The sequence below is a fragment of the Myxine glutinosa genome, chromosome 14, assembly GCF_964187855.1.
Source record: "Myxine glutinosa chromosome 14, kmMyxGlut1.1, whole genome shotgun sequence".
NCBI classification, from domain to species: Eukaryota; Metazoa; Chordata; class Myxini; order Myxiniformes; family Myxinidae; genus Myxine; species Myxine glutinosa.
In genome coordinates, this window is record NC_136274.1 from 85,277,426 (window position 1) to 85,295,953 (window position 18,528).

Genomic DNA, 18,528 nt, shown 5'->3' on the forward strand with positions numbered 1-18,528 from the left:
AAAACTAGTCGCCAAAACTAGTCGCCAAAACTAGTCGCCAAAACTAGGCGCCAAACTAGTCGCCAAAACTAGGCGCCAAAACTAGTCGCCAAAACGAGTCGCCAAAACTAGTCGCCAAAACTAGTCGCCAAAACTAGTCGCCAAAACTAGTCGCCAAAACTATGCGCCAAAACTATGCGCCAAAACTAGTCGCCAAAACTAGTCGCCAAAACTATGCGCCAAAACTATGCGCCAAAACTGGTCGCCAAAACTGGTCGCCAAAACTGGTCGCCAAAACTGGTCGCCAAAACTGGTCGCCAAAACTGGTCGCCAAAACTGGTCGCCAAAACTGGTCGCCAAAACTGGTCGCCAAAACTGGTCGCCAAAACTGGTCGCCAAAACTGGTCGCCAAAACTGGTCGCCAAAACTGGTCGCCAAAACTAGGCGCCAAAACTAGTCGCCAAAACTAGTCGCCAAAACTAGTCGCCAAAACTAGTCGCCAAAACTAGTCGCCAAAACTAGTCGCCAAAACTAGTCGCCAAAACTAGTCGCCAAAACTAGTCGCCAAAACTAGTCGCCAAAACTAGGCGCCAAAACTAGGCGCCAAAACTAGTCGCCAAAACTAGTCGCCAAAACTAGTCGCCAAAACTAGTCGCCAAAACTAGTCGCCAAAACTAGTCGCCAAAACTAGTCGCCAAAACTAGTCGCCAAAACTAGTCGCCAAAACTAGTCGCCACAACTAGGCGCCAAAACTAGGCGCCAAAACTAGTCGCCAAAACTAGGCGCCAAAACAAGGCGCCAAAACTAGTCGCCACAACTAGGCGCCAAAACTAGGCGCCAAAACTAGGCGCCAAAACTAGGCGCCAAAACAAGGCGCGAAAACTAGGCGCGAAAACTAGGCGCGAAAACTAGTCGCCACAACTAGGCGCCAAAACTAGGCGCCAAAACTAGGTGCCAAACCTAGGCGCCAAAAGTAGGCGCCAAAAGTAGTCGCCGGTGGCTGGAGAAAGGGAAGGCCTTACCGGTCCGCTCCGCCCCATATCATCCATAATCCTATGCCCCTGCCGCCCCCCACCTTTATATTACCTAATGTAGTTGGTTAATAAGATAAAGTAGTAAGGTAGGCAAAAGTCGTAGGGAAGGGAATGAGACGACGTGCGTTGTCCTCGGGTTTTATTGTCCCCCGTCGCACCGCGGAGCGAAAGGGGGACTATGGTTTTCCCCTCCGTCCGTGTGTCCATCTGTCCGTCCGTCCGTCTGTCCGTACGTCCGTCCGTCCGTGCGTGCGTGTGTGCGTGCGGGCGTGCGTGCGTGCGTAAGCGAAGGACCGCATTCGAATTTGGTGTGTGGGTGGAACCCACGTCAAAATCCAAGATGGCCACCGCCATGTATGTCTGATGCCATGTATGTCTGAACCTTGTGAGATGAATATCTTGAAAAATAAGCGAAGTACGAACTTCTAATCTGGTGTGTGGGTGTATCTCGGCATAAGGAAGAACGCTATTGAAAATTGGGTCGCCACGTCAAAATCCAAGATGGCCGCCTCCATGTATGTCTGAACCTTGTGAGCGAAATATCATATCACAGCATGTTTTCTGCGTCTTCCACTTTGTCAACTCACATCACTTCACCGACGGGGGACCGAGGCGTAACGCTTGTTGACAAAGTTATGGCACTTTGAACTTTGGTAGGGGACATGTGTTGCAGCGCAATACTCAGAATGCTTGTTTATTTTGCGTTCTTTGAGCTCAACCTTCTCCTTTTTGCTTTTCCTCGAATGGATGTTTTTATTTGGTTTCGTTCGTGCTCCAACTGACTTGTCGCCATTGGTCCACGCGTGGGTAAATTGGGTTTAATCTGGAAACCATAGACATCAGTTTGCGCTTTCGTGGGGTCGGCCTGGACATTTGTGCGAGTCTGTTCACCACAAATGAATGAACATCACGATCGCCTCTCGCAATCCGCTCCGTCATCCTCGCCAGTATAATTGCTCGCGGCGTGCTACGTCATAATTGGTCACCGACTTGATTGCTGTTGATTTGATTTGTCCTGAAATGATTTGGCGACCCGGATAAGCGACAGTATTTCATTGTTGTCTGGTCAAAGTACAAACTTTTCATGTGATATTTCTGAGGCCTCAGTTACAGCGCCTTCAATTTCACGACACAGCGAAAGGAGCCTGAACAGCTTGGCCTTTTCCATGTTCAAATCAAGTCTGGCCCGGTCAGCAGGGCGGCCTTCCACTGGTTCCACACGTGGAGGAAGGAAAAGTTATCTGGGGTCGGCGGGGGGGCTGGGAAGGGGTTTGGGTTCGTCTCAGCCAGGGTTTGTGGGGTGGGGAGGGGGGGTTGAGGCTGAATTCATCTGGGGTGTGGGAGCCGGGAACGGGGTTGAGTTCGTCTCAGCCGGGGTTTGGGGGGGGTGGGGAGGGGGGGTTGAGGCTAAATTCATCTGGGGTGTGGGAGCCGGGAACGGGGTTGAGTTCGTCTCAGCCGGGGTTTGGGGGGGGTGGGGAGGGGGGGTTGAGGCTAAATTCATCTGGGGTGTGGGAGCCGGGAAGGGGGTTGAGTTCGTCTCAGCCAGGGTTTGGGGGGTGGGGGTTTGGTTGAGGCAGAATTCATCTGGGGGAGTGTGAGCTGGGGAGGGGGTGTTATAGCAGGTCCACATCATTGGATAAAACCTCCACTGGACATGTGAAATCGCCGGAAAGTCTTCACTGTACAGGGTGCTCATGGTGGAATCTCCACTGTACTTGTAACACTCACAGGAAAGTCTCCACTGTACAGGGTGCTCATGGTGGAATCTCCACTGTACTTGTAACACTCACAGGAAAGTCTCCATTGTACAGGGTGCTCATGGTGGAATCTCCACTGTACTTGTAACACTCATAGGAAAGTCTCCACTGTACAGGGTGCTCATGGTGGAATCTCCACTGTACTTGTAACACTCACAGGAAAGTCTCCACTGTACAGGGTGCTCATGGTGGAATCTCCACTGTACTTGTAACACTCACAGGAAAGTCTCCACTGTACAGGGTGCTCATGGTGGAATCTCCACTGTACTTGTAACACTCACAGGAAAGTCTCCATTGTACAGGGTGCTCATGGTAGCATCTCCACTGTACTTGTAACACTCACAGGAAAGTCTCCACTGTACAGGGTGCTCATGGTAGCATCTCCACTGTACTTGTAACACTCACAGGAAAGTCTCCACTGTACTTGTAACACTCACAGGAAAGTCTCCACTGTACAGGGTGCTCATGGTAGAATCCCCACTGGACTTGTAGCACTCACAGGAAAGTCTCCACTGTACAGGATGCTCATGGTAGAATCCCCACTACTTGTGGCACTCACAGGAAAGTCTCCACTGTACAAGGTGCTCATGGTAGAATCCCCACTGTACTTGTGGCACTCACAGGAAAGTCTCCACTGTACAGGGTGCTCATGGTAGAATCCCCACTGTACTTGTGGCACTCACAGGAAAGTCTCCACTGTACAGGGTGCTCATGGTAGAATCCCCACTGGACTTGTAGCACTCACAGGAAAGTCTCCACTGTACAGGATGCTCATGGTAGAATCCCCACTACTTGTGGCACTCACAGGAAAGTCTCCACTGTACAAGGTGCTCATGGTAGAATCCCCACTGTACTTGTGGCACTCACAGGAAAGTCTCCACTGTACAGGATGCTCATGGTAGAATCCCCACTGTACTTGTGGCACTCACAGGAAAGTCTCCACTGTACAGGGTGCTCATGGTAGAATCCCCACTGGACTTGTAGCACTCACAGGAAAGTCTCCACTGTACAGGGTGCTCATGGTAGAATCTCCACTACTTGTGGCACTCACAGGAAAGTCTCCACTGTACAAGGTGCTCATGGTAGAATCCCCACTGTACATGTGGCACTCACAGGAAAGTCTCCACTGTACAGGTTGCTCATGGTAGAATCCCCACTGTACTTGTAGCACTCACAGGAAAGTCTCCACTGTACAGGGTGCTCATGGTAGAATCGCTACTACTTGTAGCACTCACAGGAAAGTCTCCACTGTACAGGGTTCTCATGGTAGAATCTCCACTGTACTTGTAACACTCACAGTAAAGTCTCCACTGTACAGGGTGCTCATGGTAGAATCCCCACTGTACTTGTAACACTCACAGGAAAGTCTCCACTGTACAGGGTGCTCATGGTAGAATCCCCACTGTACTTGTAACACTCACAGGAAAGTCTCCACTGTACAGGGTGCTCATGGTAGAATCTCCACTACTTGTATCACTCACAGGAAAGTCTCCACTGTACAGGGTGCTATGGTAGAATCGCTACTGTACTGGTAGCACTAGTGGGGAAAGTCTCTATTGTACAGGGCGCACTCGTGGCTCCATTTTCGTGAAATTATCGTCGTATACTTTTTGCTAACATAACCTTTCCCATATTTACACTGGAACAAGTTTGGAGGGGTCATGGTAGGGGATGGGTGTAAAAAGACCTCTTTGTCTCACCTTTATCAGAGCAGTGGGGGGCACGCATCTCCTGCAGTGCCTCCTCCCCACCCCACTTCATATGCCTATTTGTGGTTTGATGAGTATTTGCTGCAAGTTTTACATTTTGTTTCACCTGTGACTGCATCACTGTGGAAGGTACATGTCTCCTGCCTGGATTTGTTTGTCGATGTTCTCAGCTAGTGCCGTTCTTGTATGGAACAGGCCATTTCTCGTTGGAGTCCTGTTAACGTTTCTCATTTCAAACTTTTCCTGCCCCCAAGCCCTCTCCCTCCCACACTTCTCCCTGCTCTCAAATGTTGTGTTTGTGTGCTTCCCCTTCTCTTGTCTTCCGCTCCCTCTTTTTGTATATTTTGTTTGTCTGGTTGATTTGTTTGTGAAATAAATGTTAGCTCTTTCACGAGCCTCGATTCAGTATACAAAAAAAAATATATATATATATATATATATATATATATCAGGATAATGTCATTCACATTTTTCACTTCAACAATTACTTGGTTCTTTTTTGCTTGCAAAGTAATGTAATGTGTGCCATGTTTCATCCTGACCCACGGACCCACCCTATCACTTTTCCTCACACTTGCTTTCTCACCCCATGTTCCTCACTGCCGACCCTCTTCAGCACCGAGCAAGATGAAAGGTTTCTCCAGAGGCAAGTCCAGTAGTGAAACGGTTCCTCCAGTTCTCATCGTCACTCCGGTGCCACAGACAAAAGGAGGAGCGTCCGGACCCGACTCGGGAATGGGTGGAGGTGGAGGTGGACCTGGCGGTCAGAGGCCACGAATGGGGGTCGCTGTGCCACAGGTATGACTTTAATGAGCCCATGTGTGCTATTCTATGATTTGTAGTTCCATGGGTTGTTGACGCTGTTATGTATTTCTGTCGGTCAATTGTCTGCTCCCATTATTTTGCTGTTTTGTTCTTTTTATATTTTTAATAGTGAAATAGATTTCTGATTGTCCACATGAATTTAAAGCATAACATCAGAGCCTCATGGACACTCTGTTCTACTGGTTTCTCATTGGTTCACTTTCTGGTGTTTATTATTTTTTCTCACAGCTTGTGAGGTGAGGTTGATCACAAGTATTGGGTGGCTTTAAAAAGACGAGTGACAGGGAACTGTAAATCCGCCTGTGAATCAAATGCTTGTATCATTTTTGTATTCAAGGTCAAGGCTCATGGAAGAGCTAGAAACAAGGAATGGGTGAGAGAGGAAGAGAGAGGAAAAAAAAGGAAGAGAGAGGAAGAGGGAGGAAGAGAGAGGAGGAGAGAGGAAGAGAGAGGAAGAGAGAAGAGGAAAGGAGAGGAGAGGAAAGGAGAGGAGAGAAGGAGAGGAAAGGAGAGGAGAGAAGGAGAGAAAGAGAGAAGAGACAGAGAGAAGAGAGGAAAAGAGAGGAGAGAAAGAGAGGAGAAGAAGAAAAGACACCAACAGCAGGCTTGAAGGACAAATTAGAGGGAGACCTGGACAAGATGGATGCAGAAGAAAACTCTCAGGAAAGAAACAATGGAAATTTGAAAAATGCTGTGCTTGGTGGGGATGAGGGGTTAACAAGGGTAGAGAATATCATGGATTAGTGTTGGGGACGATCTGAGATGGTGATGAACAGCTGCCTTGAAGAACTGGAGAGAAGAATGAGATTGAAGAGGATGTGAAAGTTGGTTCCACAGGCCGGAAAAAGAAGAACAAATGAATGGAAGTGAGTAGTAATCCTGGTTATCTCCGTTATCTCCGTTAAGTAGTAATTTCCGTTAAGTAGTTTCGTGAAGAAGGGGATTGATGTTGACCGTGTGAGCCCTGGAGAAACCTGTGGGCGACAAAGTATAGAAAGATCAGAGGGTGCAAGACCAGAAAGGAGGCGGAAGAAGAACGAGAGACCACTGATCTGTCTGCAATGGTGAAGTGATAGACCCACAGACTCGGCTTCATTGCGGGAGATCCCAATGATCTTGAAGGCCACAGTTTCCATGGCGTCAGGTTGAGCAAGATGTGAGTTACGGGAGCCAGCTCATAGGGGACAGCAGTACTTTATCAAGCTGTGGATGAAAGCCTTGTAGGTGGATAGGAGTTCAGGTGTGCCAACTAAGGAATTTGTGAGATGCAGGATGTCGAGTCGGCGACTAGTTTTGGAGGCCAACTTTGAAATGTGGTTTGCCAAACAAGATCGTGCCTGATAGAGAAACCCAGAAGTTTTAGTGATTGGACTTCCTCAAGAGGATTGTTAATAACTTAGATGGGAGGGCTTGCGAGGCATTTCTGGGAGAGATAGTGAGAGTGTGAGATTTGTCAGGATTGAAAGACATGTTCCAAGTGTTTAACCAGTTTGTGATGTTATCAAAGTCTGAATAGAGGAAAGAGGCTTCGGCCTGCCTGTCTGAAGCATGAGGGATGTCATCGCAGAGGGTGAAGTCATCAGCAAATAAAGGGGATTTTTCAGAGATAATTGATGAAGATTATGTATAGTACTGGACCCAGAACACTGCCTTGGGGCACTTCAGCCTTGACATGGACCTTTGTCCATTGAGAGCCACACGTGGCTCCGAGAGTGGAGCAAGTCAGCAACTCAAGAGTGGAGTTGATCTTGGATGCCATAGGTAGAGCATTTGCAGAGCAATATGGGATGCCGACTGTATCAAAAGTATGACATGCAGTGCCCTGCATAATAAGTATTGGCACAGTGAAGTCAAATTTGTTATTGTTATGATATACTCAAGGAATTTGGATTTGAGATCAAAATATGACGATGAGGGAAGAGGAAAGAAGGACAGCTTTTATTTCCTGGTATTTCTATGTATTTATGTTTTACCATTGTAGAGCAACAACACTTTTATGTTCAGTCTCCCCATTTTATATAAGCATAAGTATTGACACAGATGAACTTAAAGTAAATTAAAGTATTATAATAGTTTGTATTTGGTTGCGTGGCCCTTGTGTGTAATAACTGTATCGAGCATGTGACCCGTCGACATCACCGAACTCTTCATATCTTCCTTTGAGATGCTTTGCCAGGTCTTTACTGCAGCCATTTTCAGTTGTTGTTTGTTTTGGGGGGTTTCTGACTTTAGTTTCCTCTTCAGCAAGTAAAATGCTCCATTTGATTTAAATCAGGAGTCTGGCTTGGAAATGGAAATGTCCATAACTTAGATGTTAATAACTTAGATGGAGATGGAGGAGATTGACTTAGATGGAGGAGATTGACTTGTCCAGTCTAAAGCGTTACACTTTTTTCCCCTGATGAACTTCCTTGTTGCGTTGTTAGTGTGTTTTGGGTCATTAACTTCCTGCATGGTGAAATGCCACTCAATGAGTTTGGAGACATTTTCTTGTACATAAGCAGACAAAATGTTTGTGTACACTTCCACATTCATTCTGCTGCTGCCATCATTAGTTACATCATCAATAAAGATGAGTGAGACAGTTCCAGAGGCAGCCATGCAAGCTCAAGCCATGACACTACCCCCACCATGCTAGGCAGATGAGGTAGTATGCTTTGGATCATATGGAGTTCCTTACTTTCTCCATATTTTCGCCTTTCCATCGTTTTGGTAAAGGTTTATCTTGGTCTCATATATATTATAAAACAGGAGGACTGTCTGTCTGTCCATCCCGAAACTACTCACTCAGTTTTGGGGCTATCTCCGCCAAAAATTATGTGGAACGTTTTGGGGTCCCAACGGATGTGGTAAGGTAGGTATGAGGTTTCATAAGTTCCTCAATAAAATTATGATTTTGAGATTGGCTCGATACGGACCTGCTCCCAAATCCGGAAGTGAACAGATCATGATAATGAGCTGGTTTGTAATATCTCAATCCAATCATGATTTAACAAGGTATTTTGTTATGGTATTAATGTATGATTGGAATGATGCTGTTTGGAATGAAAATGGAGATATTGAGTTGAAATGAATGAGGAAATGACGTGAGGGTTTCTACTTTCTCACCGTGACATTCGTGGATTTGCTATATGCAGATTCGCCATATGAAGATCCACCATGGACAGGGTATAGAACCATTCAGATGGGCTACATTTTTTTTGCCTACGTCCTTCACGAACCTGCTGTCCATGCCTGATGTTCGACTATAGGTGGCACAGGAATGTGGAATTTATTGGTTCCATGATTTAGCATGCACCGTTTCTGCATCGATTGTTTGCTTTTGGTTTCCCACACGTGCATAGCATGGGTATCTTGCCAGTTTTCCATAAAACTTTATTCCAGAACTCTACTGGCTCACCTCTGAAGTTCTTCTCAAATTCTAATCTGGCCTTTCTATTTTTGGTACTGATGAGAGGTTTGCATCTTGTGGTGTCGGCTTTGTAATTCTGCTGTCAAAGTCTTCTGTGAATATAGTCCAGTTGCCAGGACATGAAATCCGGAAATTGTCAGTACTATAAGGTTTTTTGGTGGATTAGTAATGGTTAAGGAGTATATATGACAGTGTGGCGGACACAAGCAAGAGGACACGAATTCAACGCACCAGCAGGTGGCGCGAACGTCCAGGCGGGGAACTGGAAGGCATGCCCCGCCTATCGACCGATCGGCCACGCCCGGGGACTAGGCGTGGCCCCGGCACATATATGCGGGCTCCAAGCTCGAGCCCGCCCAGTGCTACAGTTTGAGCTTTCTTAATAAAGACTCTTTTGATTATCAAACATTATCAAACGCGTTGTGGCCTACCTCTTTGGCAAGCAAGTTGTGTGCGTAGCACCGCACTTCACTGGTGACCCCGATTGGTTCAGCCGTTGCTGTCCACCGAACGCGCCATGGCCAACAACGCTGTCACGGTAAAACTCCCAGAGTTTTGGGAAGCACAGGCCGATGTGTGGTTCGTGCAGGCCGAAGCGCAATTCCAGCTTCGAGGCATAACGGCGGACGAGACCCGTTACTACCACGTGGTCGCCTCCCTCGGGCCCGGCACTGCCGCCCGAGTCGTGTCCATCCTGCGGCACCGGCCGGCCGACCACAAGTACGGGGCGCTCAAACGTCTCCTCATCGCCACGTTCGGCCTCACGGAGATCGAACGGGCCGACCGCCTCCTGGACCTTCCCGAACTCGGCGACACACGACCATCCGTGCGAATGGATCATATGCTGTCGTTGCTGGGTGACCAAGCCCCGGAATTCTTAATTCGGGCGCTTTTCCTACGCAGCTACCCGCACAGGTACGCCTCGCGCTGGCCGGTTCAAAAACAAAAGAACCCCGCGCCCTGGCTGTAGAGGCCGACAAGTTTTTCGAGGCGTGCGACATGCGGTCGGGTTACGGTGCGGCCGTCGTGGATCCCGAGGCTGATGCTGCTGCGTCCCTCGTGGCCGCTGCCGCGCCCCAACCACCACCTCCACCACCACCACCACCACCACCGCCGCCGAGAAAACCGCGGCCGCCGAAGCCCCCGCCGCCGCAAGCCTGGTGCTCTTACCACGCCAGGTTCGGCCACAAGGCTAGGAAGTGTTGCCCGCCGTGCTCGTTTGACAAGTCAGGAAACTACCGGGCCGACTCTCGGTAGCGGCCCTGAGCGTCGGCCATTCCGGCAGCCTCCTCTTTATCACGGACACCTTGTCCGGGCGCCGTTTCCTCTGCGATACAGGAGCGCAGGTAAGCGTCATCCCAGCCTACACGTCCGCCAAGCGAACCGCGGGCCAGGGCCCCGCATTGCTCACCGCCAACGGTACACCCATCCGCACGTTCGGGAAGCGCTGCCTCTCCCTGCGGTTCAGAGGGCAGTGCTTTCAATGGTCGTTCGTGACCGCCAGCGTGCCGATTGCATTGCTCGGTGCGGACTTCCTATGTGCGAATGGGTTGCTGGTCGACGTAAAGCACAAACGGCTCGTCCAGGCCAAAACCTTTAGCTCGCTCGCTTGTTCGCTGAGCAGCTCGTTGAGCGGCTCACTGAGCGGCTCACCGAGCGGCTTGCCAAGCGGCTTGCTGGAGGGTTCCGTCCCGGCGAGTTTAGTTTGCACGCTTCCGGCAGCTGACGACTTTACCCTCCTCCTCGCTAGTTTCCCGGCCCTCATGCGGCCCACCTTTTCAGCGGTGGCCGTTCAACACGGGGTGGAGCATCACATCCCCATGGTCGGGCCGCCGGTCTATGCCGGGGGATGGCGGCCGTGCGGGGACTACCGCCGGCTCAACGATGCCACCACCCCCGACCGCTACCCGGTCCCGCACATTCAGGACTTTTCTGCCCGGTTGGCCAACACGACCGTGTTTTCGAAGGTGGACCTCATCCGGGGCTACCATCAGGTCCCCGTCCAACTGGTCGACGTCCCGAAGACGGCCGTCATCACTCCGTTCGGCCTCTTCGAATTTCTGAGGATGCCCTTCGGGTTGAAGAATGCGGCTCAGGCGTTCCAGCGGCTTATGGATAGCGTCTTGCGCGACTTACCTTTCCTGTTCGTCTACCTGGACGACATCCTTGTCGCGAGCGCGTCCCGGGAAGACCACCTGCTCCACCTCCGCACGCTGTTCGAACGCCTGGGCCAGCATGGCCTAATCATCAACCCTGCCAAGTGCCGTTTCGGTGTCACCACCATCGACTTCTTGGGGCACCGCGTCACCGAGCACGGGGCCGTCCCGTTACCGGCCAAGGTGGAGGCGGCCAGGGATTTCCCGCGGCCGCGCACGGTCAAGGGGCTCCAGGAGTTCCTGGGCATGGTGAACTTTTACCACCGCTTCGTGCCCCACGTCGCCCAGCTCCTCCGCCCCTTGCACGAGGCCCTCCGGGGCAAGCCGGGCAAAGGTGACATCGCATGGTCGGAGCCGATGGCCGCGGCGTTCGCGGGCGCAAAGCTGGCTCTGGCCGACGCCACCATGCTGGTGCACCCGGCGCCCGATGCACCGATCGCCCTCACCACCGACGCGTCGGATTACGCGGTGGGCGCGGTGCACGAGCACTGGGTGCGTGATGCTTGGCAACCGCTGGCGTTTTTCAGCCGGCAGCTTCGCCCGCACGAACGCCGGTACAGCACCTTCGACCGTGAGTTGCTCGGACTCCACCTGGCGGTCCGACACTTCCGCCATCTGCTGGAGGGCCGCCCGTTCACGGCCTTCGTTGACCACAAGCCCCTTGTGTCCGCGATGGCCAAGGTCGCCGAGCCATGGTCGGCACGGCAGCAGCGCCACCTCTCTGCCGTGTCCGAGTACACGACGGACATCCGTCATGTGGCGGGTAAGGACAACCCTGCGGCAGATTGCCTTTCCCGGTCCGTCGTGCACGCGGTCCACCTCAGGGTCGACTATGCCCGGATGGCGGAGGCCCAGACCGCCGACCCCGGCATCCAGGCCTTGCGGACCGCCGTCACGGGCCTCAGCGTCACCGAGGTGCCGTTCGACGTCACGGGCACGGCCCTCCTATGCGACGTCTCCCTCGGCCGGTCTCGCCCCATTGTGCTCGCTGGCTGGCAGCGCCCGGTGTTCGACGCCATCCACGGCCTGTCCCACCCTGGCGCGAGGGCATCCCAGAAACTCGTCGGGGCAAAGTTCGTCTGGCATGGCCTCCGGAAGGACGTCCGCGACTGGGCCAGGACGTGCCTCGCGTGCCAGCGCGCAAAGGTCCACCCCCACACTCAGGCACCGTTGGCCCCGTTCACGGTGCCCGAGCGGCGGTTCGACCATGTGCACGTCGACTTGGTGGGACCTCTGCCCCCCTCGCGAGGGTTCACCCACCTCCTCACCATGGTCGACCGCACCACACGGTGGCCGGAGGCCGTCCCATTGGCGGCGACGTCTGCGGCTGAGGTGGCGCAAGCCTTTATCGCCACTTGGGTTGCCCGGTTCGGTGCCCCCTCGGACATCTCGTACGACCACAGCCCCCAGTTCACCTCGGAGCTCTGGGCCGTGGTGGCGCAAGGGCTCGGGGTGAAACTACACCGCACCACGGCCTACCACCCCCAGGCCAATGGCCTGTGCGAGCGCTTTCATCGCTCCATGAAGGCCGCGCTCCGGGCCAGCCTCTGCGACGGCGGCTGGGTCGACAGACTTCCCTGGGTCCTGCTGGGCCTCAGGACGGCGCCCAAGGATGACCTGCACGTGTCCTCGGCGGAGCTGGTCTTCGGGCAACCACTGCGGGTACCGGGTGAATTTATCCCCGACTCGACGGCTCCTTGGTCCGCGGCACAACAGCGCTCCGCCCTTCAGGAGACCGCCCGGAGGTTCGCCCCGGTGCCAACGGCACACCACGGTTGCCCGCCTTCCCACGTCGCCCCGGAGCTTCGCACGGCAAAGTACATGTTCATCCGGCACGACGCCCACCGGGCACCGCTACGGCCCCCGTACGACGGGCCCTTCCGCATGTTGGAGACCGGGGACAAATTTTTCACGGTCGACATCGGCGGTGCCCCGGATCGCATTTCCGTGGACCGCCTCAAGCCGGCCCACCTCGATCCGGACCACCCCCCGCCAGTGGCTCTGCCTCCGCGTCGAGGCCGCCCCCCGGCGGTCGGACCCCCGGCACCCCCACCAGCAGCTCTTCCTCCGCGTCAAGGCCGCCCCCCGGCGGTCGGACCCCCGGCACCCCCCAGCCCCGCCGTCCCGCCACCCCCCAGACCGGCACCCATCGCCAGGGGGCGTTTCGGCCGGGTCATCCGGCTTCCCCGCAAACTCACCCTTCAGGTGCGCGGGAATTCTGGGGGGGCGCGTGTGGCGGACACAAGCAAGAGGACACGAATTCAACGCACCAGCAGGTGGCGCGAATGTCCAGGCGGGGAACTGGAAAGCATGCCCCGCCTATCGACCGATCGGCCACGCCCGGGGACTAGGCGTGGCCCCGGCACATATATGCGGGCTCCAAGCTCGAGCCCGCCCAGTGGTACAGTTTGAGCTTTCTTAATAAAGACTCTTTTGATTATCAAACGCGTTGTGGCCTACCTCTTTGGCAAGCAAGTTGTGTGCGTAGCACCGCACTTAAAGAGAACCACCTCTTGCCGCTGCAGCAACTTTGGGGAATTTCCGTTATTTGCATAAATCCAAGATGGCCACATCCGACCTTGGTTCAAATAGAAAATCAGCAATAACTTTTGATCGAATCGAGCTAGAAGGATGATTTTGGTACCTACACATAGGTTTTCACACATGACGGATGCAATGAAAGTGTCAAAAAAGTTTTTTGATGTTGCTAGACAACCATAATCCAAGATGGCCACTGGTTTGACGTGGCTAAATAGCTAATCGGCCAGTTTTTGATAGAATCATGCTAGAAGGTTGATTTTGGTATCTACCCATAGGTTTTCCCATATGGCAGAGGCAATGGAACGCTCAAATTATGGTTTTCATGTTGCTAGGCCCTTGCTAGACAACTCGAATCCAAGATGGTCGCAATTGACACTTGGTAGGAATCAGATTTAGAAACACGAAAACAATATGACAACCAAAATGTTTATTACATTTTTAAATAATAACCTTGTTGGGTCCACGAACACATATTAATTACAATAAAATAATTCATAACATCTCAATAAACCATTTTAAACACACAACCTTGCACTCCCACTATCAACTATACTTATACATCAATCATCTTTGTACATATCAGGGTACATTTAGATCTGTAACAATGCGCTAATATGTAGCACACCGCACGTCTTTCTAAAACTAGCACATCATGTCATTTTGAGTATATATGTCTAGTACTCGAGAGGATCAAGGCCAGGATCCACTAGCCCTATATCATTGTCATCATTGGTGTCATCCATCCTCTTCTTCACCATTCATCGTGGCATCTTCCTCGTGTTTCGTCATTGGGTTATGGCACTCATCTATTGAACCCTCACAATGACAGTAGGTTGTGCAGGACAGGCCTGCCCCGAAGCAGCTGCAGTTCGCTTGTGCGCAAGCATTTCCTGTGGCTTTGCACTGACAGCTTATGGCTTTCATTAACTCAGGAGGTGCTGGTGGTCCCATGGCGATTACTGGAGAGGGTATGCTGTTGAGAATCTCCCAACTGAAGTTAGTTATACAGAGCGAAGGGGTGTTCTGCTTGTCTGCTGCTTTCCAGAGTATCGTTTGATGGTGCGATCTGAGCATATGAAGGAGCAAGTTTTCATCTGTGGGAGGGAGGGATTTCACTAGGGGTGGCTTACCCTTATTCTTTGTGTAGATGGCATGTCGAGCGGCATTCATGCTGGTGCATTTTGGCTAACCATATAGTACAGCGAAGAACTCTTGACCCGTTTTTAGCAGGTCTTCATGTGTAGCTGTCTCCTCACTGATGACAGAGTAGAGCCCTGGAAAGTCTCCTTCTTTGAGTTTGCTGAGGGCGGTGATCTTTCCCTTGTTGAAGGGATACGACACTGTGTCACACCCTGTCACCACATGCATTCCAAGGAGCTGGAGGCTCTGATCTCCGAGAGCAGTTGCAATTTGGTTGATGTGCAACACACTCCTGTCCCACTTCTCCATCTGCACCAAAGCAGTGATCCCCAGCTTCCAAACCCAGAATATCAGAATAATGAAAACGTCTGTGTCATCACTGATTATGCGAATCACCCTTTCCCTTCATGAATAGCCTGAAGGATGTAGCTGACCATCAACACATCTGCCTCATCATGGCTGAACGGTCCTTACTCCTCTCCAACCATCAGAACATCCACGCCCAGTGTGTATGTGCAAAGTCGACGTGAGAGAAGTCTTTTGTTAGCCTTGCTATTAAGGATGACTTCTCGCTTAGGAAGAGGAGACGTGAGTGTGAGGTTGTAAGTACCAGCACCAGCACCACCAGCACGGCGTGACCTTTCATGATCCTCAGCCGACATATTGCCATAGAGGATTCCACTGTAGGGCTGCAGTCTGGTCTCCATGCTTGTAGCTACTGTAGATACTGTACCACCACAGGGCCAGACGATGTGGTACAGTAGCTGTCCTGCATCAACAATCACTTCTTCTGGGGGACTTGGCTCGGTCAACAGGATCGCAAGTTTTTTTCACAAGGTTGGCCTTATTCCCTTTGCGGAGAAGACCATAATCTGAGCCTTCCATTGCCTCTGCCATATGGGAAAACCTATGGCTAGATACCAAAATCAACCTTCTAGCATGATTCTATCAAAAGTTATGGTCGATTAGCTATTTCGCCAAATCAAAACAGCGGCCATCTTGAATTATGTTTGTCTAGTGTTACGTGCTCTTCCCCGACCCCCTGATCACGGTGTACCTCCGAGCCCCGAGAGGAGTCACGGCAGAAAAATGTGTTATTCTGTGTCAAAAATCAATGGAGAAACGACACCAATTGTTACCAACAAACAAATATTGTATTAAAAATCACACAAGAATAACAGTACAACAATAATAGCAATCAAAAGTACAATCCATGTATATCTTATGATGTTACCATCAGCTAGCATAAAGTAACTCACTGTGCTCCAAGTGAATGAAAAATAACATTCCCCAATGTCTCTATATTCCCATCTTCTAGCTCAGAGTTGATCCCCTCCAGCGATCGTCAGAACGATGTTGAATCGAAACCCGAATCCCGTTCAGGTGACAGGCCCAGTCACGCCGCCAAAACTGCACAAAGGCGCACGCGGCCAAATCGGCGAAAAGGGTCACGCGGCCAGAAGCTGCGAAAAGGCACACTCAAGGCGACTGGGAAATCACACCCTCTGGTATGATTGTTTTACAGCTCCAAATCGGCAAACCTCAGGTTTGCCTTCAAAATCTGCATTACACACACATCCCAGATAGACGGCTGAATGGTGAAAACGGCTGACGCGAAGCAAGGAAAGTCTGCTCGATGCGCGAAGCGCGCGAGTCAAAATGGCCGACGGCCCGCACTCGGGTCGAAACGACACGACGATGATTCCTCAGAATCCAACGCCAAACCTGACACGCAGGTGGATCAGTCACAGCGACAACAACTCTGTCGCAGGAATTCCTTTCCCAGGAACCCCGAAAGTTCACTAGCGACTTTCCTTCGACAACGTTCGCCCCGGACCTTGAAACGACTCGCTCATTGTCTGACTTCACTTGATCCGCCCTTTTTCTCTCCTCTCTCTTCTTCTTCGTCTTCCGGTGCCCGATCCGGTTTCCTGTTTCTTTTAACATTACCTTTTTTACCTTTTGAAAGCAGTTCATGAACAATAAACCTTTTGAAAACAATAATAGTACATGGAATCAGAAATATTTACAGTTGATGCAAATCCACAACAACGGAAGTGACGAATCCATAACACTACCCCCCCCCCCCCCCCTCAAGAAATAAAGTTTGAACATAGTGAAAACTTTCTTTGCAGGCCAAAAACATTTTTTTGAATGAAGGTTAAGGGGTTGTGATCAAAAATCCAAAGTCAAGCAAATCTATAGCACTTTTTAGGGAGGCCAAGCTGAGAGCCAGGTTTCATGGTGGTTGGGTGGTGAGGCCTGGAAGTATTCACTACATGGACGCCTTTAGGAACGTGGAGTTCACGGTTAATCCGTGTAGGAATCTTGGCTCGGCTGTCTGCAGCATTCAGTGCCTCAAACTCTTCCTAACTTTCATAATAATCACGGTTGGAGCGCTTGTTGCTGTAGTCACGTGAATAGCGGCCTCCTTCTCGGCCACTACCCTCATAATCATCCCTTCGGAAGCTGCCGTAACTCTGGGAGCCTCCATAGTCACCTCGACTGCGGCCACCACCAAAACTACTACTCCCACCCCGGGAGCCATAGCCACCCCTGAAACTACTTCCACGTTTTCCTCTTCTGTAGCCCCCTCGACGCCCATGGCCTGCCTTCTCTACTGTTATGGTCCGACCATCCAAATCCTTGCCATTCAAATTCTTTTCTGCATCTTTGGCGTCCTTTGTGTTTTCAAACGTGACAAAGCCAAACCCTCTTGACTTTTGCGTCTCCCTGTCTTTTATCAGCAGCACTTCCAAGAGCGGTCCATATTTGCCGAAGACAGAGTCCAGAACATCTTCCCTTGTGTTGAAGTTCAGTCCACCTACAAAGAGCTTGCCAATATTGCCTCCATTCATGACTCGTGTGTGCTGACATTTTGTTTCAGGGTACTTGACAAGATGTGTCTGTGCCAAGCGTGACGTCAGTACCTTCTCCTCTTCAGAGCGCTTCCTACCCATAGCATGAGTCGCGGTACAGGATGGAAAGATACCCGGAATCTCCTGCTCTAACTGTGCAGTGTTATTTGTCATATTAGGCTTTTCAACAAACATCGGGTTACCAGAAACTTGACCACCGTCCAAATCATTCCCGATAACAAAAGATACTCCCTCTACAGGAAGAGTGGCTTGTAAACCTACGGTGAACGGTCCTGACACCAAATCAGACTCTAAAGGGATGGCATGAAGTGGAGCTTTAACATAGCCACCAACCCCCTGTAAACGAACACTAACACCAGTTGCCGTCTTTTCTGACAATGGCAAAATGCCTTCAAGCATCAAAGATTGATGTGCTCCTGTGTCCCTCAATACCCTAACAGGTCTCTGGTTAGTCAAGTCTCCATCCAGTGACACCAACCCCTCTGAAATAAAAGGTTTGTAACCCTCTTGAACAAGGTCGTTCTGTGATACCGTAACTTTGGCATGGGAACCTTCACAAGGCACTGTCCTCCAAGGACGATTTCTCACATTTGCCAATGCATTCGGAGTTGTACTAGTCTGACTCCGCTCCTGATTTTTCCTTTCCAGGGCATAACATTGGGACATCAAATGTCCAGGTTTCTTGCAAAAAGCGCAAGTAGGCTCGGAGGAAAAACTCGTGGTCTGCCTCGAGCCCCCCGGAAGATAAGTCTGTCTTGGAACTCTAGTCTTCTGATCCCTAAAAGTCATGGTATCAGATTTGTTCTCGAAGTCATCTCTAGGTCGCCTCCATGAATTTTTGTTCTCCGCACCTGATTTACCATAACTCCCCTGGCTAACTCTAGGCGGGAAGTTAGGTTTGTGGAACCCCATCCTGTGTGTCAAGGCATAGTCATCTGCCACGGTTGCTGCCTCATACAACTCTGGTACCTTCTTTTCCTCCAGATGTACTTTAATGTCCTCGTGGACACACTGTTTGAATTCCTCCACCAAGATCAATTGTCGTAACAGGTTGAATTTTTTCCCAACCTCCTTCGAGTCACACCACCGATCA

At 51.0% G+C, this 18,528-nt stretch overlaps 1 protein-coding gene across 1 annotated transcript in view; it reads left to right on the plus strand.

Annotated features, from left to right (window-relative positions):
• The window catches only part of LOC137439986 (uncharacterized), a 285,564-nt gene that overhangs the window by 3,215 nt on the left and 263,821 nt on the right, over positions 1 to 18,528 (plus strand). Inside the window, exon 2 of the mRNA XM_078768016.1 lies at positions 5,099 to 5,280. Within this exon, the coding sequence (XP_078624142.1) occupies positions 5,099 to 5,280 (182 nt within the window). The remainder of the gene's footprint in view (positions 1 to 5,098; positions 5,281 to 18,528) is intronic.